General features: G+C 46.6%; 1 protein-coding gene across 1 annotated transcript in view; it reads right to left on the minus strand.

Moving 5' to 3' along the window:
* Positions 1 to 2933: 2933 nt before the first annotated feature.
* The window catches only part of LOC133355577 (disintegrin and metalloproteinase domain-containing protein 11-like), an 82175-nt gene continuing 57571 nt past the window's right edge, over positions 2934 to 27537 (minus strand). The window contains exons 18-26 of the mRNA XM_061572924.1: positions 23877 to 23957; positions 22262 to 22312; positions 21800 to 21863; positions 13505 to 13610; positions 9974 to 10093; positions 8407 to 8572; positions 5811 to 5922; positions 3569 to 3659; positions 2934 to 3363 (exon numbers count right to left, since the gene is read on the minus strand). Coding sequence (XP_061428908.1) covers positions 3321 to 3363; positions 3569 to 3659; positions 5811 to 5922; positions 8407 to 8572; positions 9974 to 10093; positions 13505 to 13610; positions 21800 to 21863; positions 22262 to 22312; positions 23877 to 23957 — 834 coding nt within the window. The 3' untranslated portion in view covers positions 2934 to 3320. The remainder of the gene's footprint in view (positions 3364 to 3568; positions 3660 to 5810; positions 5923 to 8406; positions 8573 to 9973; positions 10094 to 13504; positions 13611 to 21799; positions 21864 to 22261; positions 22313 to 23876; positions 23958 to 27537) is intronic.

Raw genomic sequence — 27537 nt, forward strand, 5'->3', positions numbered from 1 at the left:
TTGAACAGAGGTGCCGTCCAGCGATGGATACTGTCTCATCCTGAACGTTCTGCAATCACAAGGCAGTGTGAAATGATGGCTGGAATGCAACATGAAGAGAGGGGTCATAAAGAGTTGGATGCAACAAGAATCGCAAAAGACAATGCTGCTGTTATATCTTTGGTTTCAGCGGTTGAGTCTATGATCAATCCCTTCCTGCCTCGTGAAGATCTTGTATTAGCTCTGGTGTTGTTGCTACAAAGACGGTTAGAGATGACATACAAAGTGCTTGTGATAAAGGTGAAACAGCTCTGAAAATTTTCATCCAAGATCGAGTCCAGTCATCAAAAACAGACTTCTTCTCTCCAATAAAGTCCTTGAAGCTCACTACGTTTGGGGATCAAATGAAGAAATCATCCAAGACAAAAGATGGAAATCAAGTCATTCTAAAAAATGACAGGAGACTCTTTGCACGACTGTTAGTGATAAGTCAATCCCGGTCTGTAAACTTGAAAGAGATTCTGACATTCACTTGGCAATATCTCATCCCCGCTAGCAAGCACTGATGGTTCATTAGCCAAAACAAATAAGGCTGCTCTTCTAGCTTGTTTAGAATCAAAGAACAAGGACTGTCATGTGAACAAGACTGTTGGTGATAATGGTGCCCTACTGATAGATGGCATGGCATGGCATTGATCAGGAGTCTCAAGAATATACCAGACACATTCGGTGAGCTTGCTGATGATCTTCTTCAACTTATGATTAAGATGGGTAGAAAGTTCAGTTGTCCAAGGGTCGATTTTGTCATTGATCGCTACCCGGCAGTGAGCATCAAAAATGCTGAACGATCAAGACGTGCTGTTGCTGGACAACAATTACTGCAAATATACAGCATCAAGCAGAAGACTCCAAGTCAGTGGACCAAGTTTCTAGCCAGTGGTGAAAATAAAGAAGCCTTGACAGACTTTCTCTTTGAGACATGGAGAACTGTGCCTTTACAAGCAGCTGGAAAAGACATAGCTATCTTTGTGGCACACAGAAATGTATGTCATCAACTCACTCTTAAAGATGGCATTGTCTGTCAAAGAGGTAGAATCTTTGACTTGTGACCATGAAGAAGCTGACACGAGGCTCCTACTTCATGCAAAACATGACTGGAGTGAACTTTATAATAAGATAATCATCTAGAGTCCTGACACTGATGTTGCTATCATTTCACTTTCAATAATGGCTAAGCTTCCCTCAGCAAAGATGTCCTTCTGACAGGAACAAAAGACAGGCAAAGAATGTTAGATCTCCAGGCTATTGGTTCTGCTTTGGGTCCTTCACTAACAGAGGCACTGATAGGACTACACACATTCACTGGCTGTGACTCATCTAGTCCCTTTTATGGGAAAGGAAAAGAGAAACCACTAAATATAGTGTCTGGAAATGCAGAGTACATCAGTGCATTTGTTGCTCTTGGGAGGCAATTTGAAATGGACAGCACCACATTTGTGACCATAGAACGTTTTGCGTGTGAGCTGCATGGAGAAAAGGTATCAGATGTTAATTTGGCCAGATACAATAGGTTCTGTGTCCAGGCCTCTTCCGAACAGGCATTACCTCCAACAAAAGATGCACTTACAGAGCACTTCAAGCGTGCTAACTACCAAGCTGCAATCCAGAGGAGGGCATTGGATCCTTTTATAAATGCTCCCAGTCCAGACGGCTTTGGATGTATTGTCAAGGATGGTGATCTTATCATATCATGGATGACTTAAGATCCAGCTCCTCAACAGATTTTGGGGTCACTCCACTGTGGGTGTAAGTCTGGTACTTGTACAGGTGGAAGGTGCTCATGCCACAAGGCTGGCCTGGCCTGCACTGACCTATGTAAATGTGTTCATTGTGACAATGTGAGATTAACTGAGGATATTGTTTCATGTGAATCTGATAGTGAGGACAGTGATCTTGATATTTAGTGATGTGTATATGATAATGCATTAATATAGGACATATATATTTAATATAAATCAATCAAAATTAAATCTTGCTTACAATAATCATTCCTGTGAATATGTACATGTAGTGCAGTTACTGCTCGTGTATGCGAATTGACAATTCACCATTAAATGTGTTATTTTGAAAAGTTTTTTTTTATATATATTATATTTTGGCTTAATTCTATTATTCAGATTTTACCTCAAATATTACCTTTGAATTGGAAGAACATAATGAGAAGTAATTGGGATGTTAATGCTACAGTAGAAGTTTTCTTGATAATCTTATCATGTTTACTGTGCATAGATAGCAACTTCAGGTATATCACACATTTCAAACTGGTTTATTTTGTACTTCAAGTGGTAATTCTGCATTTTTGGGTTTATATGATAAACAGGTTTGAAAGTGCAAAATTCCCTATGGTTTCCCTTTTTTCAAAATAGGCACCTTTAGCATCATTTTTCACAAAAACTGCAAGGTTGTGTGCGGATAACTTTTTCCTAAGGAATCTCTATATATTTCTGATGTTAAATATAAAAAAGTAGGTAGTGCCCCACTTGGTGGAACGAAACCCTATTTCTAGGCCTCTTTTAGGCTACCGACAGCGGCCTAAATGGAAATCGTGCAATTTCCCCACGATGGACCACCTGGGGAGTCTATCGCAGGAACCATTGGTAGTGTTTACAACAATGTGGTTCCCCTCTGTCGACTTGTGTTCTGACTCCTCTCCATTACGCACACTTTACCAGGCACCGATCTCTTTTCCCCCTTCTAGTTTTCCCCTTTGCTATCCCACCCCCTCCCCCCTGGCTCAGCTCTCCCGCCCCTCGTCCATTTTCCTGTATCACGGTCAGGGTTCCCAGAGAAGTATATCCCACTTGTGCTTTATGAATTTGACTGAATTTCTGCCAGTCCTTTGTACTTTTACATGACTGAAAATCCTAAACAATGCACAGACATCAAAGGTAAAACAATTTTTCAAGTTTGTTTATAATTAAACTTTTAAGAAAGTTTACAGTATATTTGCAAACTTTAAAAAAAATATTGCCAAGTACACCATAGTGTATACATAATTCCATGCTCTTTGTCAATGCTAAATATGGTACTTTTTGGAATAATTCAAAAATGTATGTTGCTTTATACCTCAACCATGCATTTAAAGGCATTAACACTTTAAGCATTCTATTTGTAATATTTCATGATATATTTTTTTCAACCAGCAATTATTCACATTGAATCATGCATAGATAATATACAGTTTCGTATTTCATAGTGCAAGGGCTGTACAAAAGTTACGTATCGATGCAAAGTTTTAAAAATATGGCATCAGCAAATCAATCCAACGGCGTTGAAACGGTTTATATGGGTCCTTGAGCAGCATCTCTTCTTCTTGGCGCAGGCCTTTCCAGACGCAACACAAGGCAAACATTACAAGTGAGGTTTTAGACTTGCAATACAAAAGTCGCCCACTCCATGATACATGCCGTAGCTTACATTGCGACCGAACCTTTTGATAGCAAAAGAAAAAAACACGATTCCAACTGGTATTAGCTCGTTATTGATTTTGTGTGCGCGATATAATATATTTTGCTGTCATGCATCTTACTTAAAACCCCATCCAGTTCCTCCAATGACAATAGAAGCCACCAGTATGGCACCTGCAATGGATCCAATGATAATATTTGCAGCACTGGGCCCTGAAAATGACAAACAGTCAAATGCCATCAATGGCTGAGTAAAAGGGTCCTTCGACAAGCGCCGACCAACAGTTTAATCAAGGCCAAGAAATATTTCATAAATAAAAAATACTAAATTATATTCATCATCCATTTAATCTCTGGATCCTTGGACATTAACAAGATGGTAAAGGCACAGCCCTGCGATTGCTTCCATCACTGCTTGCAGAAGGGCCTCCACGAGGGAACTCCAGAGATCCCAGCTTGAAGGTATTTTGCTCTACTCTGCTAAATGCTTGTTAGATATCTTGAAAGGGGTGGGAGTACCCATGCTTTACCCCACCACGTCCACCCTACAGATCCATCCACTTGACGTGGTACCCACTGACACTGCTGGGTGGACAGAGGCCGATATAAGACACTTGCACCAATGTTTCAACTGCCGCAACCGAAAGACTGAACTGGCAACATCCGTATTGCAAGTCCAGTTTGTGCTAACCGTTACGCCACAGCAGCATCCAGATATAATAATTATTAGTTGGATGGTTAAAATATTTTATTCCGGACGAAGGGAGCCGCCACATTGGTGTAATGGCACACCGGACGTAACCAGAGGACACCGGTTTGGTTCCATCTCCTGGCGCTCTCGCCACGTCGGGCCGGATTAAGGTTCTTGTAGGCCCTTGGCACTTCTGTTTCATCGGTCTTCAGTGATAACTTTCAACAGTTGGTACTGCTGCTGTCACTCGCTTGATTGTGCAACAAACATTTTAAGATGTAATTGGTATTTTTGCAATGAAAAAAATATCAAAAAGTTAATCTCTGGTGTTAATTTCTCTGACCTCATGAAAAAAAAATCACATTGACATGACTCCTGACTTTTTGTATATACACTGTGTCTATTCTTGCTATAGCAATATATATGTAATGCGAGCAAGGACAGGGTCACGTGAGTGTGGGCGGAGTCAGGGTCACGTGCGGAGGAGTCAGGGTCACGTGAGGGGGAGGATATAAGGGGAGAACCGGAAGGGGATCGGAAGTGGAGACAGAATAGAGAAGAGAGAGGCCACGCGGAGTGCTGGCGAGGAGTGGCGCGATTGCCACGAGGCAGGAGTCACGGCACCGTCGGCCAGCGGTGTTCGTGGAGCAGCGGGGGTGTCTGCAGAGTGTGCGGGAGCACACGGAGCAGCAGGGTGGCTGCTGGGTGTGCGGAGTCACACGAAGCAGCAAGGGGGCTGCGGAGTGTGCGGAGCACACGGGCAGCGGGGTGGCTGCAGAGAGAGAGAGCGGGAGCGGAGGACTCAGACGACGTGCGGAGGCACGAGGCGGAGAAGGTGCGGGTCGGAGCGGAGACATCGCGGGGTGCGAGCAAGAACCCAATAAAGGACACGGAGAACAACATCGGCTGAGAGTCCTTTATTACATATATGTGCCTACTGGATAATTCAGCCCTGCTGCCACTGCTGAGGCTATTTGCAGGTCGAGTTGCTGCTGCTGCTGCCCAGCCCAACAACTGTTTCCTGACCCTATCTCCCGCTCTGTTTTTATTTTCTTTTCCCTGCCTTCTTTTGTGATAAATTCTGTTCATCTCTGGGCTGTCTCTCACTACCTCCGATTTCCTAACCTATCCCCTGCCCTGCCTGGCCCTCGGTGTTTCCAGCCACCTGCAAGGAGCGCTGCCCTGGGCTTCGTCCGTCAGCTGGGCTCTTGCCTGGTGTCAAAGGCTGTGATGATGATGATGAGCTTGACATCTCGATGAGCGAGTTGAAACACACCACTTTCATAACTATATTAATTACGACTATAGGTAAAGACAAGTTTATATCAATGTACGCACACCTGTCAGGCTAAGAGATGGAAGGTTAAAGTACAACTCTGCAATTGCTAGCTTACGCCACTGCTGGTGAGAGCAAAACGAAGAGGGTATTTGGTCTATTCTTCCACGCTGGCCAGACCTGTGGGCATACCCACAGTTTACCCCACCACACGTGACCTACTAATCGACAAACTATGGTGTACCCTTTTATACTGCAGGGCGAACAAGGCTGCGGGCATTTAAGGACAATTCCCCAAAGGTTATAAATTAGCACGGTTGGGTATGTACGGTGCAAAAGAAGTCAAACATACATACATACAAACATAACTTATAAATGTACCATTAAAACAGCAGACCTGGAATTGGTTTTTCAGTTGGAAGTGGTGCCATGATGAGAGGATCATAGACGCTGCAGTCGCTCCCAGCCCACTCGTGATCACAAACACACTTGGCCATGTTGCTGCAAATCTGAGAATGCAGGGCAGTGTTAAAAAAGCACATTTTATTAAATGTTTAAAACTCAAGGACTTCATATTGTTTGGCATTCAACACAGACCGTGTTCAACCACCGTACTGCAGGATTATAGCACTTCTCTGGCTGCTTCTTTCTCCACACTTCTCCACTGTGGAATTCCTTCCCATCGTCTCTCCCCTCCCAAACTCTCATGATAATACTGCAATAATCTTCTACAATACTGCAATATCCCAGAAATGTGTGTAACGCGCGTGAAGTCACTCCACATGAATTTTTACACTCACGTGGAAGAAGGTCGAGCGAAAATATATTTGTTTTGGCAAAGTCGCTTCAAATATGACGTTTCTTTACAGAAAGTCAAATAAATATATACGCAGCACAGTGCTAAATTCGTACGTGATGTCACTACAAAAATGACCACCCCCCCCCCCTCAATAATAATCATGAGCGGGTGGATTTTTACACTCCCGTAAGTCGATCGGTAATTTAAAAAATGTTTACGCAAATTCGCTTGAAATTTGACGTTTCTTTATTGAAATGTAATTAAATTAATATTTCTACGCAGCAAAGTGTATTTAGTGTCTTTATTTATTTCTTCAGCACTTGAAACAAAAGGTAAGTCTATTTTTTTCTTCTAAATTATGATACAGCCCGTCCAAGGACGGTTGTATTGCAATTAATCTGAAATATTCAATCGAAAAGAATGACCCACTCATGATTATTAATGAGGTAGTGGGGCCAGGGGTCCACATGAGTGACCTCATCATCAATGATTATTGATTGGGGGGGAGCTCCATGTGGAGTGACATCATCCGCTCTTGATTATTAATGAGGGGGTGGGGGCGGGGTCCACATGAGTGACGTCATCAGCTCATGATTATTGATGAGGGGGGGAAGCTCCATGTGGAGTGACGTCCTCCTTTAATGATTATTAATGAGGGAGTTTGTGTCCCGCGCGTGACGTCACTCCACATGCCGCACCCCCGGTCATTAAGAAGGTCGTGCGGATACAATATTTTTTCGCAAATTCGCTTTAAGTTTCACGTTTCTTTATTGAAAGGGAATCTAATTAATGAAAGTGAATCTAATAAATAATTCTACGCAGCAACAAAGTGGATTTCGGGTCTTTATTTTTTTCTTCAGCACTTGAGACAAAAGATAAGTCTAATTTACGCTTCTACATTTTGGTTAAATATATATTTATCGGTAATTTTCCAGATATTTTATTGCAATCCAATTTATTTGAACCCCAGGGACCGAAAGCAGAAGCGAATAACGTATCAGACCAGTGAATTAGAAAATCATTGAAGGCCAGTTTAATACAGTGCCAGAGTGAAATGCAGTGAAGTGTTTTATGACATATGTTCGTGCAAATTTCACTGTCATTCAATTTACACAAGATAAAATTATACTCTGCTCATTTTTTTCATAAATATTACAGCTTCCGTCCGAGGGCGGGCAAAGAAGCTCGTAACAATAATAAAGGGGCTTTGAAGTCGTTACGTTCGTCTCGTGTTGCGCACGACCATGTGGAGGACACATTGACAGATCTGACGACGAAAATCAAAGCATCACTGATTTGGGTGTCAGTGTGGTGCAGTGGTATCACTGGTGCCTAACAGCAATAAATCATTGGGTTCGATTCCCGACTTGGGTGCCTTTCTGTATGAAGTTTGTATGTTCTCCCTCGTGCTACATGGATTTTGTCCGAGTTTTCCGGTTTCCTCCAATCGCTAAAATAATATATAATATAGTAATATATAATCTAAGCGCTATTGGCCAAAGCATCCCAATGCTGGAACCTTACCTGCAAAAATGTTTTCAATTGGGATTAACACACAGCAACATGACCCACCCTACTGCGAAAAACTTGGCAGAACACTCCTGAAATATCGTCTTGAGGATGTCTTGGGTAAACCAGCGTAATCAGTTTAACAGGTAGTATTAACCTATTTTTTGAGGTTAGATCGTGTAAATATAAAAGTGTCATTAAACCCGCCACCACTCGACACAGCCAATTAGTAAGGGTTGTCATGTAAACAAAACATGCCCATTCGTGACTAGTTCGGCACACCAGTGTGTTGGAGAGTAAACCCACAACATTTATAATTTGAGTAAAACGTTTCGCCGGTAATTACAACCAGCTTCATCTGGTGACAGCAAGAGTTGTACAGAAATCCTCCTCCTGTTTCAGTCTTACATTTTGGAGGCATAAATGTGATGTCGTCACTTGTGAGCCAATCAGGTGCGAAGACTAGGGGGGGGGGGTTAGTGTAATCATATAAATTACAATGGATATCTATTATTGGTTGGGTTATTCATAGTTATTCAACATTACTGTATGTACATCACGCATGCATATTAAGCGTAATAATAAAAACAATTCAAAAGAGACTAATTTTAAATTCAGTATTGATTGGTGCATTGGTGGCACGTCGCCCGTAAAAGGTCAAGAGCAGATGAAAGAGCGTTTTTACCCCACGTCCTGAGCAGCTGTCCTCCGTATTCGATGGGCACGCCGTGAGGTTTAGGCTACGGATTGCATTGCACTTTTGTCTCAAGCAGATCATATTGTGTCCACAGGGGGCTCCATCTGGAACATATCCCAGGTCCATTCCGTCAGCTAGCATCACGTGGCCACCACTGCAACAACAACAAAACATAGTACACAATGAGCATTTTACAGAGCAAGCGTATTGGTTACGTAAGCTGGCACACACTGGTCTTGTAATGCCTATTGATAAATGTGGACTGCTTTAGGAGACGCATGATTTGTGTAGAAATGCAACGCATGCATTATATCAGAACACTTACTGACACATTAACGTCACCGTGTACATTTTTATACTCAGAAATAAAATAAAAAACGGTCATTCTGAGAGCACACTGAAAAACACGCACAAATTACTACTCCCGTTTTAGTTACTGCATTTAACTACAAGAAACTGCAGTTAGTGGATGCATTTCTTGCAGATCTCTAAAACAACAGTTCGTATATCCCAGGAATCTAACTCTTTTTCAAATTAGAGATGAAGGTTCAAATGTCATACTTCAGTGTAACATCAATGACGCCAATGATCACTCTGTGTTTTATGTATTATTTGGTTTTGCAACGAACCAGGACCCATATCTAACAGAACGTCCTTGTCTATACAAACATCTCGCAGTTCATCATCGTGGGTTTAAGCGAGCCTCACTCTGTTGATGAGACACTGAATGTCAAAATCGGTCCGAGTTTGCTTGAAAATTCAACTCCCAGAAGACCATGTACTTTGACTTTTTTACTATTTAACATTTTCATTGGTTAGGTGAATATAAATATGGGAGGAAGGCGTATCTGTTCATTCATTTTGTTACTTATGTAATAACATGCTGGAGACGGCTTGTAGAATCGGTCCTTTTATTTCACTTTCTTTGCAGTTCACAAACACTCCCCGTTGCTGGCAGGCAACGGGAAGCGGGCAGACAGTCACCAGAGACCCACCACCACGTGGCACCCAGAGCCCCACTCGCGCGTGGCCTCTCCCTCTCTTAGTTCCGTGTCTGACCCCGTGTCTCTCCTCTCTCCCCTTATTTAATGCCTGGGTCACGTGGTACCCTCCAGCCAATCCTCAATAGCCTGCGCCGAATGTTCCAGATCCCCCATCAACTCCCGGGACCACGCCCCTGACTTGTCTTCCCATTGGCTGAGGCCAAGACCACCGAAACCAATCACCTATCTGACATCCCGTGATCACGCCGGGGCCATACTCCCAGGCTCTCCCCCCATTGGCTGTAAAGCGGGACCGGCAAAGCCGATCACCACGTGAGTCTGACATAGGCTCTTATTACACTTACATTCTCCACAACGACGCTAATGATTGTGTTGTGTTAAGGATAACGTGGGCCTGTGTTGGCCCACACCTTTCTGAAGACCTCCGACCTCTCGGCCAATGGGTTGAGTCATATTTGTCGTTGAGTAAAACCTTCCACATTGTTTATCTTGCGATGGCCTAAATGGCGATTCGTCAATATCCATCCAAAGCAACGCGTAGAACATTTTACCTGCAATCGATGTATCTTCCTTCCTTGTACATCTCCACCTTGGTAATGTCTCCATCCATTTCCCCTACTCGGGGAGGCCATGCGATGCTGGAACAATGCAAGTATCCGCACAGGATGTCACTGCAATGACAAGACACCGACGGCAGCTGAAGTGAATCCAGAGGAATTCAGTTTGGCTTCTTCACTTCATCGACATGAACCACGCAAGGGTCCATTGCAGCCTGTAAATCCGCCCTGCAGGCAAAGAGTAAAATACTCGGCCAGGTGGCTCTGTGGCAGACCGAGCAGTTCACAATCTGAAGTTGTGGTTTAAAATCCTGGTTGGGGGTTGACTCAGCCCATCATCACCCCCATCATAAAAATGTGGAATTTCCATTACTGGTTTAAGGCTATAAATGGGAGAGAGTACCACCTCAATGCTTGTTTAAGTAGCAACTTAACATTCATCAAGAGCTGGCAATGTTGTTCATTACCAAAGAGAACAGGACTGCAGCTGGGCCAAGCCAGTATGAGGGGTTACACTTCCGTATGATTTACAAAGTGTGGTTTCTGCTGTATGGCGCACAGCGTGCAATACCCCCTACAATTACGACAGAAAGCCCATCACGGGAGCGTGCATCGCTTCTTCTCAGCTCGGCATTCGCTCATCGTCACATGGGGCCCAGACCGTACAACCATTTCAGTCCTCCGGTAAATTTACCCTCCTCTGAGTTTGCATGGCCTCGCACACATTACGAAGTATTTCTAAGCCCAAAGTAAGCAGAGTAGCTGGCCTGAGTTTTCATTCGGTCTTCCAACCGACATACATTGGCCAAGAAGATTTGCAGCCTCGCACCGATTAGCACGGTTAGCTACGCATGGTGCGAGAGAAGTTCAACGTACATGGTAGAAGCTGTGAAAGAAGTGGCCTGCGGAACACACGCTGGGCATTATGGGTAACCATGTGGGTCGCAAGACTACAGCCAACCTCGTATATGAGCACGAGATGAATAAACATGATACATCACCGATTCTTGGGTTAGGCAATGTAATAATCCGGCCAAATATGTGTCTTGAGACAATCCACCACCGGACAGAACCAATTAATTAAATTGTCACGTAGTGCATAAGCATTTATCAACGCGTCAATTATCTTTTGTTTCCTCTCACTTGCTGGTGAGTTGAAAGATAATTCTGAAATATAATAATTGACGCATTGTTAAACACCCGCATGTGTGGCAATTTATTTTGTGTGGCTGTGTGCGGTGGTGGAGTGTTGTATGACACTTATTTGGCGAGGTAATTCCCTTGCCAAACCTAATAATCTATTAATAATTATCATAGCATTGACTGTGAAGTCATACGTGTTAAGAAAATAAACATGTATGTAGGTTAGAAAGGCCTTGGTGTGTGTGCATGACCAATCCTAAGCTTATCTTAAAACGTAGATTTTTGTATGCAATGCAATGATCCATATTTGTTTTTGGGTCAGGTAACATGATAGTTTTACGCCACCTTTCTTGTCATTAACCCTACACTTGAAGCTGTGGCCTTCACTATGTTGGGGAGATCGGCAGCAAGGTCGGTGTGCGTATGAAGGAACACCAAAAAAACAAACGCATCAGATACGAACAGCCGAATGCACATTCGCACCTCCAACTGGCACGGTTCGCTACGTATGGTGCGAAAGAAGTTCAACATCATACATACATTCTGCTGTGGCAGGACCTGCATGTCAAGGAGATGGACGCACGGTGGATTTCTATCAAGTGGATGTCCTGTGCAAATCCAGTTATGACTGGTAAAGTGTGATCACACAAGCGATTGAGGGAGAGAGATACATAAAAACAACTTCAACAGACCAGAGAGTTATAAACAAAGTGCTGCATGGTGCCCCAACATCAGTGGCCAGTAAATATTTAAACTCGATACTAAATCAACAGAACCAACACAACTAAAAACATATATACGTAAGCTGACAAACGCACAAATCAGTGCCATGAATAAACGGAAAACATCTTTGAAATAATTAACGTATTTGAAAGTAGCCAGTCCCAATGACCCAAAAAATGGAATGATGCATTCGGTGGCAGTTGGCGATGCCACGGTGGGTCCTGAAAGCACAGGGTGAGCTGAAGCCGCCTCAACTCCATTTCCGAGCTCACTGCCTGACGAAGCTCACAGCAGTTTGAGCGACACCTCGTGTTGCATGAAATTCAGCTGTGAAAAGTCTTCAGCCGCAGGCGAGGAGGAGCTTCGTCGGTCACAATTTGATTGGTTACATCGGCACGCGTAAATAAATACTCTCCAACACATCGGTGTGCTGAACTTGTAACTAATTTAAAATCTGATTTAATAAAATTCGGAAACAAATAGTTGGTCCTCCCCTAAGAGATGTAGGCCTGTATTCTTAGCCATGGCTCAGCTCAAGCTTGGTTCTGACTCAAGTGAGCCAGCTCAAAGCCACGCTTAACTTGAGCCAGCTCTAAGCATGGTCCCAGCCACGCTCAGGATTCCAATCGGCCAAACCCTGAGCCAAGTCACCGCTGAGCTGCTCACTCACTCATATTTTGAGTATGACGTTTCGCTGGTAATTACAAGCAGCTTCATCAGGCGATTTTTCCCAGAATTGTGGCAAAACTGCCTATTGAGGCTGGTTGTAATTACCTGCGAAACGTCGTACTTAAATTGTAAATGTTGTGGGTTTACTCTCCAACACACCGGTGTGCTGAAGTAGTAACTAATTGGCACGTTTTGTTTACATAACAACCCTTACTAATTGGTTGTGTCGGGTGGTGGTGGCCGGTTTAACGACACATTTATATTTACCCCCCAAAGAACCTTCTATTGTGGGTAAATAATATCTTCATAAATGTAACAATCTTGTCGAGTGGAAGAAGATCAATAATGAGAGTTGTTTTCAGAAAACTAGTAAGTGCCTTAATTCAAAAACAAATACGGATCACCCTGTGCTACGTGGGGTTTACGTGGCGAGGATTTTGTGCCAGGGCTGAACTGCCGCACCGCGCCCTACCCTTCTCGTTCCGGCAGCACCGGTCGTCGCTCACCGCCGCTGTCCACCCGTGGGACCGTGCGCAAATTACCGCGCTCGTCCAGCGGATGCCACGCAGTGGAGCGTTTTCTCCGCAGGATGCGGAGCCTGCCGTCACTCTTTCGCCGACACGGCAATTTTTGGCTTTGCACGAGGAACACTGAGGAAACGTTTTGGCCGAGAAGGCTAAATACAAAATGCTGCCTCAGTGATTGCATAACAAAAAATTAGCGGGATAAAAAAGAATAAAAACACGGTATTTTTAACCATCAGTGATAGAAAACAGAAATATCACAACATTAATCTGACTGCCATTCGTCAGTAAATATTGGCTTGAGTTTATCTTAATTGTATCTTAATACTGAGCCAAATGGCACACTTGGCTGCATAGGAATTGTATCCGGTCAATAAAGGAACAAGGGAGCTGAAATATCGAGGGCCTCCTTTCTTTCAAAGTGGCAGACGAGAGTAAACTATGGGTAACAAAGTTGCATACTTACTCTTTTTGACACCGTATCCAGCTGCTATCACGTTTGCCACAGTTGCCCTTCTCATTGGCTTCGACGTTGAGTTTTTCATAGCAGTGCTTATCGGCCGACACCACGCCTGAAACAAGAGAGGAAACAGCACGAAGGATGCAAAAGCATGTAGCAGCACAATGCTCGACGTTACCGCCATGCTTTGAACGCAAGCGCTGCTTTACCCTTGTCGGCAAGAATACAGTCGTGTTCTCCTGTAACGTGGTGGTAGTTGGGTTCCTGAAGAACACCGCGTTATGGAAAAATCGCGTTATCATGAACAATATCGGGTAAAGAACAGTCCGCGATAACACGTGAGATGCGTACGCAGGCCGAACAAAGACTGAGGCGCTTTGGGTAGCATCTAGAAGCATCCAGCAGCATCCCGCCTTGTGTGATGCTACGCCGAGGCAGCCGTACGACTGCTCATCCCTACTCGCGCGACGTAGTTCTGTTCGCTGAAGCGCGCTATATCCAATTAGCATCCACGTTATAAAAAATGTGTTCCCGAATGCATTCATTGCGTTATATTCAATTCGCGTTATGAAAACATGCGGCGTTATAGGTGAACAGACTGTACTGGCAAAAAAGAGTCCTGAATATAATTGCTCAACCCAAGCTATTTAGACTTTTATGTTTGCGTTGTATTTGTGCTGTTCATTCTTCGGTCTGACACTGGTGAGACAGGGCCATAAAGGAGGTTGTCACTGGTGTAGGCCAATTCGTTTCAAGGACAATGAATCTATTATCGAAGCATCTTTGCATGTTTTACCACAAGCGAGTATGGTTAATGCAGACTTGATGCCTTGTGATGGATGTCTATTTGGTGTTTGGACTTCTTATCATCGCGTCTATTCTTTCCGAAAAGGGTAAAAAGGCAATTTTGTCCATCATCTTGAGACTGGCAAAAAATGCTGCCATAGATACATGTGTAGCGTCGGAAATACATAGCACACACCGCCCTATGTACACTTACCTGTAGTTGCGGGCTCGGGTCTGTAGGGGGTGCCACCATGAGATAGAGAGAGAGAGCCGGACCGTTGAGAGGCCAAGTTCCCCCCAGACTCCAGGTGAGGGGTTGGGGGGTTATCCCAGAGCCCCCTCGAAGGTTCCAGAAAGGGGGCGGTACCGGGGGCAGAGAGTCCCCGAGGTGGATATAAAAGACGGACCTCAGGACGGCTTGGGGGCAGTGCTCTAAAGACGAAGACTGAAGACCAGCTAGGCTAGGACCCTAGTGACCCCCGGGACCCGACGTTCTTTTAAGGGCCGGGGCCGAGTGCGGGCCAGTGGTCGAGACCCGCACCTTGGCTGGGTCGGGTCAGCATAGCCTCCCCTAGGTCACCCTTAGCTGGAGTACTCAGAGCCCGTAGTCCCTGTGATAGGGCACGTCAGACCGGAGGCCATACCTCCCCAGGTAGCGGGGGTAAAGTTTCCTGGTTTCCGTGGGAACCCACTACATTTGGTGCCAGAAGTGGTTATGGAGACACGCAGAAGAGGACGCACCCAGAGCCCGGATGGCAACGATGATGTACCGGCGGCCGGGGTCCCTGCGACCCTGGCTGCCGACGAAGAGGCGCTGCCGGCTGTGCAGCTGCCCATCCCGGTGCATCCAACGTGTACCTCTTGCTGCAGCGGGAGTCTACCGTTGCCGCCTGCACCGGCCCGGCCGATGCCTGCAGCTCCGAGAAGGCGCAACATCCCGACTGGGCCTTCGCATCATCCTCAGTGAGTGGCTGGAGGTCCAACAACTACCGACCTTGGAGGGACCCGCACCAGTAAGAACGGACGACTCCACACTCTGACCTGCTACAAATGCGGTCTGCGGGCCACGTGTCATCCAGCTGCCGGGCTCCCCGTCACGGCAACCTCGGACCACGGACCCAGGAGCAGCGATCGCCCTCAACTCCGCGTCAGGCTCAGGCAAGTCACGGCACCTCACGCTCTTGGCCCCCACGCGCTACACACGCACACCATCACCTTCCTCGGGACGGGCATGCGTCGGGCGGTGGGGAACCGGGTCAGTGGTCCCAATTGGCCCACAGGGTGATTGCCGCAACTGCAGGCTCCGCTGTAATTGGCTTCATAGAGGAGGTTGAGGTCCGGATGTTGGTCGACACCGGTGCTTTGGTGACCATAATCTTGGACCTCATCTTTAACATACTCCCCAAGACCTGTCGTTCCTTGCAGCCAGTTTATGTTCCGTGTTTTTCCGCTAACGGGGGTTCGTTGGGCATTTTCGGATGGATCAACGCGCAAATTCGGATTGGCGATATCAAATTGAACGGCCCTATTCTTTCATCAACCCTCGCCGTTCCTTGCCTGCTCAGCACCGACTTTTTGGCAAGATGCCTATCAAAATCCTGGTCAGCCAGGGTTGTATCGAGCTCCCCTCCGGCCGGCGCATGTCCTTCTTGCCCTCTCCCTCTAGGCTGCGTACGGCCTGTGCAACCGTGCAGGCATTGGCATCGTGCACGGTCCGTATCCCATCCAGGTCGCAAATGCTCGTCCCCCTCCATTTGTGGAAACCCCTCGATTCGGACACGGTTGCTAATGGAGTTTTGTTGGCACCCTCCAACATGGCTATGCGTGGGTTGAAATTGGTCGGGGCACAGACACTCGTTCCTGGGGAGCGGGAACCTTTCATCCAGGTCCTTAATGCGGGCTTGCGTACCACCATCATCCCCCAAGGCACGGTGCTCGCTCATGCAACACCGGCACTCCTGGGGGTCTCGGTGGTGGGCCACGTAGGGGATGCTCGTGTGCCCCACCCGCATTCAGCCCTCGATGATGAGTGGATTGATGCTCTGTACGCCGGTTGCATTGACCTATCGGACTCCCAATGGGGTAAATTGCACACGTTGCTCGGAGACTTCTTGGACGTCTTTAGCAAGGGAAAATTTGACATCGGGTGCACCTACCTGCTTAGTCATCACATCGATATGGGGGATGTGGCTCCTATTCGGCAGAATCCATATCATCTCAGCCCCACCGAAAAAGAGCACGTTCGGGTGGCCGTTAATGATATGTTCGCAGCAGATATCATTTCCCCATCCACCAGCCCTTAGGGGGTGCCGATCATCCTCGTTAAAAAAACAGATGGTAGCCTTCGGTTTTGCGTGGATTTCCGCCGTCTAAATAAGGTTTCCGTGGCCGATGCGTACCCCCTGCCCAGGATGGACGAGTCACTCAATGCCCTGGCTGGCGCACATTATTGTTCTAATCTCGACATTTTGTTGGGATTCTGGCAATTGCCTCTGGACGACGCTTCAAAACCCAAAACGGCGATCCGCACCCCACAAGGGCTCTTCGAATTCAACTGGCTGCCTATGGGTCTCCACTCGGCCCCAGTGACGTTCCAGCGCCTCATGGAGCTGGTCCTCGCTGGGCTCCAGTGGGAGACCTGCTTGATCTATTTATATAATATCATCATTTTTAGCCGGACTTTCAAAGAGCACCTGGAACGACAGCGCGCCGTCTTTGAAAATATGCACGCGGCACGCCTCAAATTCAAACCACAGAATTGTTTTCTGCTGCGGAGCTGATTGTTAGCCAATCAGAAATTGCCACAGATCCCGCAAAAACCAGCTGCGTGCGTCCATGGCCGATCCCTACTTCAGTAGGGGACGTGCGTAGCTTTGTAGGATTCGCCTCCTACTATCGGCGTTTCGTCGCGGGCTTCGCATCCATCGCGAAGCCCCTTCACGCTCTTATGGCCAAGGGAGAAAAGTTCCATTGGGGTGAAGCAGAACAAGCCGCGTTTGACGCCCTTCGCAACGGCCTGGTTGATACCCCTCCCCTGAGTTATCCAGATTTTTCAGCGCCGTTCCTCCTGGATACAGACACTAGCAATACCAGCATAGGAGGGGTATTGTCTCAGGTCATTGATGGCGTGGAGCGTGTGGTCGCCTACGGCAGTAGGGTGTTGTCGCCCGCTGAGCAACGATACTGCGTCACCCATCAGGAGCTGCTGGCTATCGTTTTCTTCGTACAGCAATACAGACCGTACCTGTACGGTAGACATTTTACCGTTCCCTCCGACCACGCAGCTCTCCAGCATGCTCTCCGGGTTGATCAGCCATCAGGTCAATTCTTCCATTGGTTAGAAGTCCTCCAGGACTATTCGTATACTGTAGTCTATCGTAAGGGTGTCCAACACGGAAACGCCAACGCGCTATCACGGTTGCATATATCGGAACGGTGCGCTTGCTTCATGGGGTCGGGCCGCTGCAAGCAGCCCATCAATAACGTGCCTCCTTCCCTCACTGCGGTGGCCGAGTGTGTGGTGGATCCCCCTCCGGAGCCCGCTGTGCCCGACGTGCAATATGCTTTGTTGGGCCTCAGCTCTGAGTGGGACCACCTCCACGTGGAGCACGGTTCCCTCCTAAGGCTGCGCCGTCGAGCCGGCGAGGTCCACAGGCGAGCGGATCCCGAGGGCCCGGTCTCCCCTGCTCATGAGATGGGATGGCAGCGACCAAAAATACAAGTTAGTCGTGCCCACATCCCTGCATGGGTGGGCTGTGTGGGCCGTTCACGAGCGCCTTTTACATCTGTAGATACAAAAAACCCTTGCCACACTCAGGCTGGATTTTTTCTGGTCGGGCATGGCGGGGGACGTCGCTAACTTGCTTCAAGGTTGCCCCCAGTGCGCTCGGCGGAAACCTCCCTCGAGACCGTCGTGTCCTCTTCAGTCCATTCATGTGTCCCGCGTGAATTAACTTGTTGCGCTTGATATCTTGGGCCCTTTTCCTGTCACTCCATGCGGTAATAAGTACCTATTGGTTGGGGTAGAGTACTTCACCTGCTGGCCTATGGCCTGGCCACTCCCCAATTAATCGGCAGCGGCCGTCATGGAGGCCTTTCTCCAGGGCTATGTCCTGGATAAGGGTGCTCTGGAGCGGCTGCTGACCGATCAAAGAAATCATTTTTCATCTGCTTTGCTATGGGATGTCTGCAACCTTTGGGCATGCAAAAAGTTCGTACCTCACCTTACCATCCACAAATAGACAGCATGGTTGAGTGGCTACACAGGACACTTACCTCCATGCTTAGCCACCAGGTGTCCGAATCACAGGAGGATTGGGATCTCCACATCCCCAGGGTCTTGCCCGCCTACCGAATGGCACCTCATGCGGCTACGGGGTTTTCCCCATTTTACTTGATGTACGTCAGAGAGGCAAATCCCCCAGTGGATGTTCAATTGCGTGTCACGCAAACCTCCCCAAAATCCAAGGTTGGCCGAACACATTCGGTGAAATGTTCGGAAGTTGGTTGAGGCGCGAGAGGCTGCAAAGCACAACTCAGAGGCCCGCCATTTAGCCAATGAGAGATTGCGGAACCACTGGGTTTCCACTCACAAGTGGTCTGTGGATGACAGAGCGTGGCTCCATTGCCGCCAGGTGCCCCTGTCAACGTTGCCAAAACTTTTGAAACCCTGGAGGGGCCCGGTCAACATTGTACGGGTCGTCCGGCCGCAGTGCGTGAAGGTCCACCACGGGAAGCGGTGCTGGTTTGTGCACCCATCACATCTTAAGCCCTTCTTTCCTCATCACATTACACCCACTCCATGCGGGGGCCGAGAGCGTGACGTGTCCGACAAGCCGAACCGTGCAATCGCCGAGCCTAACCTTCAGCCCAGCCATGTTGTTGCTCCCTCAGATGCCTCGGGAGTAGCGCCTCGGCGGTGCGTTGCTCCAACCACTACAGACGCCTCCTGCCCGGCTGACACACCACTGCAGGACCGCTGTCTTCCACTCCATGCAACCCGCGGCCACATCTTCCCCCCACTGCTTACGATGGTCCATCGACCAGAACTCGATCCAAATCAAAAACTTTTTCATGAACACTCCCGCGCTCATCCGGCCTCCGCAGCTTTGTCATCACTATCGGCCAGTTCATGTGGGTTGCGTCGTATGTTTGGAGTGCGCTGGTTCATGGTGGTTTGTGTATATTTCTGTGTATAATGTATATTTGTACAGGCGGGTTGGGTTATTTATGTGGGGGTGTTCGTTTTTCTTGTTGTTGATGATGTTTTTTTTATTGAGGCACACGTACTCGTTTTTAGTTCTTGCCGGTCTTTATTGTTATTTGACAGCCGGGACAGCTGTGTGCTACGAGGGGGGGGGGGGGGGGTGTGTAGCGTCGGAAATACATAGCACACAATGCCCTATGTACACCTACCTGTAGTTGCGGGCACGGGTCTGTAGGGGGTGCCACCCTGAGATAGATAAAGAGAGAGCCGGACTGCTGAGAGGCCGAGTTCCCCCTCCGACCCCAGGTGAGGGATTGGGGGGTTATTCCAGAGCCCCCTGGAAGGTTCCAGAAAGGGGGTGGTACCGGGGGCGGAGAGTCTCCGAGGTGGATATAAAAGACGGACCTCAGGACGGCTTGGGGGCAGTGCTCTGAAGATGAAGACTGAAGACCAGTTAGGCTAGGACCCTGGGGACCCCCGGGACCTGACATCCTTTTAAGGGCCGGGGCCGAGCCCGGGCCAGTGGTCGGGACCCGCACCTTGGCTGGGTCGGGTCAGCATAGCCTCCTCTAGGTAGGACCCTGGGGACCCCCGGGACTGATGTCTTTTTAAAGGCCGGGGCTGAGCGCGGGCCAGTGGTCGAGACCCGCACCTTGGCTGGGTCAGGTCAGGATAGCCTCCCCTAGGTCACTCTTAGCCGGAGAACTCAGAGCCCGTAGTCCCAGTGATAGGGCACGTCAGCCCTGAGGCCATACCTTCCCAGGTAGCGGGGGTTAAGGGCCTTGTGTTACGGTATTTAAATAAAACGTGTTGCCTCTAAGCTCCGTCTCCGGTCTCCTTGGGAACCCACTACACATGCACTGTTTCTGTAGCAACGTTACAGCATCCGAGAGGGCGACCGCCTTGAACCCCCCACACTGCACCCCCCACATGTGATAAGGAGGAGACCTTTATACTAGCATAAGAAGAATTATTACGGCCTTTTGGTTCTGTACAGGAAGCATAATTGCATGCGTTGGCACATTGAGCGTTGTAATTAGGTAGCCATGATTTAAACTAAGCTCGGTACTGTGTAGTAACAGCTGTACCTTCGCATTGACGCCCATGAATTATAGCCTAACAGCTTATTGGGCTCTTCCTGTTTAAATAAATACCTTTGAATACATATAGTGCATCCATCTAATTATCGTATTTTGTACTAAGCATTGAAATGTGTGTGGGAGTCTCAACAGATTCCAAGGTAATTTTCACGACCAATATTATCCATAATAGAGGTTGTTTTTTGTTATACTCTGGTTGTTGCCTGATTATGCTGGTTGTAATTACCGGCGAAACGTCGTACTCAAATTGTAAATGTTGTGGGTTTCCTCTCCAAAACACCGGTGTGCTGAAGTAGTAATAATTGACATGTCTTGTTTACGTGACAAACCTTACTAATTGGCCGTGTCAGGTGGTGGTGGTGGTGGGTTTAATGGCACATTTATGTTTATGGAGATTCCAAAGTAGTTAGATGTGCTGTGATAAAAAAAAATGTCAGTGTCTGTACCCATATAATCAAAGGAGCTCATATCAGCAGGTAATGTTGGCCCAGTAATGGGAATTCTACATTTCTATAGCGGAGGCCAGTTTATGTATTAACACAACAAATTTTTACTGTGTTAAAATGTCAGCAGTTTATATACGGCCAAATCTTTTGAACTTAAGAAACCGATGACGAGTGTGCTACACGTGTCTAATTGGAATACATCAGCTTGCAGAGAATATTTTTGTACTCGGTAAGCATTACGATAAACTGTGAAAACAAGGCTATTTGGAACAAAAATTTGCACATTTTTTAATTCCCATGTTTACCAGTGCATGGTAAGTTTTGCATGAACTATGGAATTTTGTGTTGTGGTGCTTGTACAGTCCTGTGGGTAGTGGGGACCCGATTTGGATTCCCGCTCACAACCAACACCAGTGATGATTTTCTAAACCGGTCCTGGACCTCCCCCAGGTCGACTCATCCCAAAATGAGTACTTGGTGCGGTTTGTAAACATCGCCACTAGGGCATGGTGCTGGCCACCCAACCTTCTCGTGTGCCACAGTGCCGGCCTTCACAGGTGCTACTCGCTAAGAGCACTTGCCCCAACAGTCTGTTAAGGGTTATGGGGGGGAATCTTTGTCTTTGCACAGTACTGTACACAACTCACCCTGGACACCACTCATTTAACAAAATCACGGATACATGTGGCAAAGACCTGTGAAGAGTGCCACCACAGCAATGTTGGGATTTGCCAAGCATGAAACAATGAAATACGCTACTCACGAGATCCCCATATGTACTTGCAATGTCCATCTCGTGACTTGCACTCTCCTTGATAGCAGCGTCCCTGGAGTACGCACAGTGACAGTTGGTCACAGTCAACATGACGTGGCTCGGTAGCGCAGCAAGGTGGCTCATCGACAGCACTCGTGGCTGACAACATGAAGTGCCTGGGTCCGATTCCCGAATCGGGTGCCTTTCATTGAGGAATTTGTTTGTTTTCCCCCTGTTCTGCGTGGGTTTCCTCCGGGCTCTCCAGTTTCCTCCCAAAGCTAACAAAAACGCCACACACTGTAACTGGTATTGGCCAAACATCTCAATACTGGAAAAAAATACCCGCAAATTACTCACTTGATATAAAAAAGTGAGGCCTTCCTGAGAAAACAAGCTTAATACTGGAATAAAATAAGATGAAGCTTGCAGTACAATGATTTTAAAGATGATGGCAGCAAGCAATGATCGTACCTGCTGGTCGTTGCACCAGTATCCATCTTGCTTGTGCACATTTTCTGGACACTAAAACGAGACGCAGTGAAACGACACAGACACAACCTCATCTACACAGAGGTCACGCGCAAAAAAAAAAAACATCCCCAAAATCGCGACGAGCATTGTCACACTCACACGATGAAATGCAAAGGGGATGGAGCATGCGCCGATATATTAATGAAGTTAATTTGTACATTCATGCACTGAGTCAGACTACTTTTGCAAATGAGACTATCCTAGCTTCTTAAGGTCCAACCTGGTTAAATAAAATAACCTTTCACTGTGAAAAATGTTCATGCAGTAATTCAACAGAGACCAATAAGGCGTTAGTTATCAATGTTCCGTATTTAAAAAATCACAGCAGAAAAATGTGTTCTCTGCAGATACATTAGCCGAGGCACTTGCCACAAGCAGTGTGGCAGACCCAGCCTACTACATCCCAGCGCACTGCTGTGGAGTTTCCATCGCCAGCTTTATACCCCGAAAAAGTAAACTGCACTTGGGTTAAACTTCTCCCATTGATGTCCCCGGGCACAGGGCTTCAAATCGAAGGGAGGTAAAATCAGCAGAGCAGAGAGGAGTATCGATACATTTGGCATCAACATTAGGGTCTGCAGCCACCAGGGACATGGAAATAATGAACAACTTTTTGAAAAGAGACAAAAAAACTCAACAGATTTGTCAAGAACACCTCAAAGAATAAAAACGTTAACACTTTGGTGATTGAAGGAGGTGGCTGGGGGTGGGAGGTTTGAGGAGTGAGAAGGTTCCATTGGGATCAGGCGTGGAGGTGGAGTTCGTGAGAGTCACTCTGCTTATTTGGCGTGTCTCTGCACCGTAAAAAAGGGCTAGTGCCTGAAACGTGGCTTATCGTAAACTTTTTTTTCTTTGCAAGGCCCAAGTAGTAGTATTTTTGTTGTTATTGGTGAGTGTGTTGAGTGTTTTTGTTGTTGTCTGTGCTTGTGCACCACTGCCAACACAGCATCATCATCATAATATTTTTTTTAAAGGTGGCTTGAAAATAGACACGGAGGAACACAAAAAATAGCGAAACTATAAATGAAATGTCCGACATTGTTAAAGATAAACCCCAGAATTTCCAGATATATTTCTGTAATCGACTTCCCTGGGTACACGTTCTGCTGCGTGTGTTTTTTCATTTGTGTCCCTCCGGCAAGGAATTTTCAATTTAACTTTAAATTTGTACGCCACGGTGGCTAGGAGATGTTTACTACCTCGCCTGGTATACAGCAGGTCATGGGTTCTATTCTGACCCCGACGCTTGCTGTATATTAGGAGTTTGCACCCCGTGGTCGCATGGATTTTTCTCCGGGTCTTCCGGTTTTTCCCTCCACATTTAGAACCAACACGCATTTCGAGTATTTGGTTGCTATAAATTTCATCATTTGTGATAGCCAAGTCGCTTCTGAAAAAATGTATATAGTTCAGTGGGCTGAGCCTTACCTGGTAACAATTAAACATAGTTTTAGTTTCGTTTTTAATTTGTAACCAGAGTGGAGGTGGCTCCCACCACTGGCACCACACACGCACTCTGGCAAAGGAAGAGAGGAGGACAACGTCTTGGGCTCACCTGGCTGGAATCTCCCGTGCACGTTTCGTTGACGTCACAATCATTCACCGCCTCCCGACACACTTCTCCCCGGGAAAGCAACTGCAGAAGAGGGATGTGGGTTACCACCAATGCAGGTAAAGTACAATTTGGCCATTCTTGCGGAACGTGGGAATACACTTTACGTTGAAGTGATAGAAGCCAGAGTTGTGGAAACAAAATTCATTTCCACTAAAACACCGGTTATGCGTACGGAACACAACACATCCAGCAGTTCAGATGAGAAAGGAAGAGAGCTGCCACAGCGGTGAAACTGCTATCACATGGGGAATTGCGATCCAGAGGTCGCCAGTTTAATTAAATCTCGCAGTGCGACAGTTGAAACAATGAGGTAACGTTACTGTCATTCACCATTAAAATCCCACGGAGATCGGTCACCGGTTTCTGACTTCTGAAAAGCGCTTACCCATTTACAGGTTGTTCGTTGAGCAACCCGAGTATGAACTACATAGAACAACAACAAAAAATCACACTTCGGTCCACAAAGCTGCTCACAATAAATATGTACAGCTTGGGCTTTGACGAGCGTGCAAGCAATTGCACAATTTCTGGCACATGATGCGTGCGCAGGTTTCACAAGATCTAGATCTCATCGTCACGAGCGTGTGCTTGCACAAAACCACATCGACACATGCATTCGCAAATTGCTCATCCAGTTACACTCGTACAAACAAAGACAAAGATCCCTCACGTAGCCTTAACAGACTTTTGAGACAAGTAGTGAAAGCGAGAACTTATGAAGGCCGGAACGGCACACAAAGGGGGTGGGTGGCCAGCACCAGGTCCAGCCACCTTTGTCTCCCTGGTGGCGATGTTTACACATTGCACCAGGTACTTAATTGTGGCTGAGTCGATCTAGGGGAGGCCCAGGATCGGTTCAAATAATCGTAACTGGTGTTGGCCATGAGCGGGTTTACAGTGCAGCGCGCTAACCATTGAACTACCGCTCCCCCGGACATACACACACACATGTGCAAACGCAAGTCAAATACAATTCACACCTAGACGATTCTCTCGCATGAACAGCAGCAGCGACACTGTGAAATTGGTCGTCACAACAATAGATGGTGGAAGCAAATTCTACTCTGTCAGAAAAATGTGCTTTTCACTGTGCCGAAAACAAAGAAGCCATCACAGGGCCTTACTCGCACTCGTGGACACTCTCTGGATGTAGTCTGCTCCACTGGCTTCCCATTGCCGATGCAGGCCTATCTGATCACCCTGCACTAATCTTCGAGATGCCCTCACCTTGCTCACTCTCTTCCCGTCAACGCCAGATTTCTGATCGCCTGCTAAACTCCATTACTCCCGTATCAATTACGGATGTCTTTGCCCTTCCCCTCCTCTCTGTGAGCCCAGCCTCCCCTTTGTCGAAGAGACTGCTTTGTTAATTCCACTCTTTTGCACATTTTAGATCACCGAGCTCCTCTCATGACCCAACTCATTTCCACCACGAAGCCCTCCCCATGGTATTCAGTCGAGCAACGGACGATGAAGTCAATGGCTCATAAATCAGAGAGGGTCTGGAGGAAGTGAGATCTTAACCATCCATCAAATGCTCTTTAAAACATCACTCCGCAACAACAAGGATGCTATCTCTAAAGCAAAATATATATGTCTTGCCGCCATGATTGCCACTGGAAATAATACTCCGAGAGTTCTATTTGCCACTGTTAATCACCTTCTGAATGCAGGCCAGCAGGTTAATCTCAAATGATCATTGCAATTTGTTGCAACAGTTTTTTTCCTGACAAAATCACCACCATCGGCTCTTGATTACTGTCGACACCAATGGTCCCTCTCCCTCCTAATTTCCACAAACCTCTTTTTACCTCGCCTGGTATACAGGAGGTCGTCGGTTCAATGCAAACCCTGATGCTTGCTCTAAAATTTGATAGCCAGGTCACTTCTGAAAAAGAGCTATATCGTTCACTGGTAAAATAAAACTAGTTTATAGTTTTAAGGGCACGGTATTAGCCGAGTTCTCTAGTTATCACTCTTTCTAAACTTACCGCACTTATTGCCAGGTCTCATGTCCTACTTGTCGTCCTTCTAGACCCTTTCCCTACCGGACAACGTAGGCAGAATCTTTGCTCCTTTGGTCCCCTTTGTTTTAGATCTATTCAGCAGGCCCCTCAACACTTGGTACGGTTCCCTCCATTTTCAAGACGACAAAAAAGTTGCACTGCTTTGTGTAGAAAGCTGGCTGAGACCTGGAACTCCCCCAGCAATTTCTGTCCAAGTTCAAATCTCCCACATTTGTCCAAAATACCTGAGCATGACGTGGCCGCAGGGTTTCATCAGAATGTATCCTTTGTACGGCACCACTAAAGACAGCTCTGCGAGGGTCGCCAATGATTTGCTAACATGTGCAGACGAAGGTTTCCCTAGCAATTCTTGTTGATCTAATCACATATTTTGATACAACTGTAGAGGAGTTCCAGCTCCGGTTAAGTCTTGAACCTCGTCTTTATTACGTCTTCCGCACAGCGCTTCACACATCAGGGAATCACTCCGTTCAGGCTCCCCGAACCCCCTTCTATCCTTCCCTTTATTCTCTTCACTATCCTCTCTGGAACTTTCTATGATTCTCCACCAATCCCATTCATTTCTCCCAACGGTTCCCCGACCAACCCTGCATTTCCATTTAGTTTTCCCTGACGACCAATCGGTTTTTTTCCTGCCCTGTTTACAAACTGGGAAACTGAACTAGGCCCAAGTTCCCATGGAAATGGTACCAGGCTGCGTCAGCACTGAATTATGAAAGATGAAAGTAAGAACAAGTGATCTCTCCACGTCTGTCAACTCTCTCCTTCAGATCCTCTCCCCACATCCCTAAGGACTCCCTCCATTTTGTGTGTGTAGTTTCTGTTTTCATGGTATTCTCTGTTACTTTCCCATGCACGTTAATTTTCTACACAGACACACACACACAGCTATGTTTCGTCCCTTTAACACGTAGGCTTTCGCGACCAATATTATTCATAATCAACGTTTTTGGGTTTAGATCGCGTTATTTATAAATGTGTCGTAACCCTCCACCACCTGACACGGCCAATCAGTAAAAAAGTGTCACGTTGACAAAAGACAAATAAATGGTAAAATAACACACAGCGTTTACAGAAAGCAAACGCACACTGATGCCTATCTGAATGCAGATTCACATCATCACCCAACTCAGAAATCCTCTCTTATCAAGACGCTCATACATCGGGCTAAAACAGTGTCAGATGGTGAAAGTCTAGTGAGAGAGATTAAACATGTTAAAGAAGCACTAAGACAGAATGGCTACAATAATGTTCAAATTAACAGAGCACTAAATGCCAAATCACGATCGCAAAGCAACACTGCTGAAAGCGATCAGATTATCAAAAGAATAAAAATACCATTTATCTCAGGAGTAACTGACAAATCAGCCCATGTTTTGCAAAAGCAAAACATTACAGTAAGATTTGGTACAGTACACAAAATTCAACAACTAGTAACGTGCACTAAAGACGAATTACCTAAATTATCAACAGAAGGTGTATATCGGATTAATTGTGTATGTGGCAGATGCTATATTGGACAGACAGGGCGTAACGTTAGTGTAAGACTAAAAGAACACCAGAGAAATATTAAA

The sequence above is a fragment of the Lethenteron reissneri genome, chromosome 7 (genome assembly GCF_015708825.2).
Source record: "Lethenteron reissneri isolate LAM-NWPU_2019-01 chromosome 7, ASM1570882v1, whole genome shotgun sequence".
In the NCBI taxonomy this organism is placed as follows: Eukaryota; Metazoa; Chordata; class Hyperoartia; order Petromyzontiformes; family Petromyzontidae; genus Lethenteron; species Lethenteron reissneri.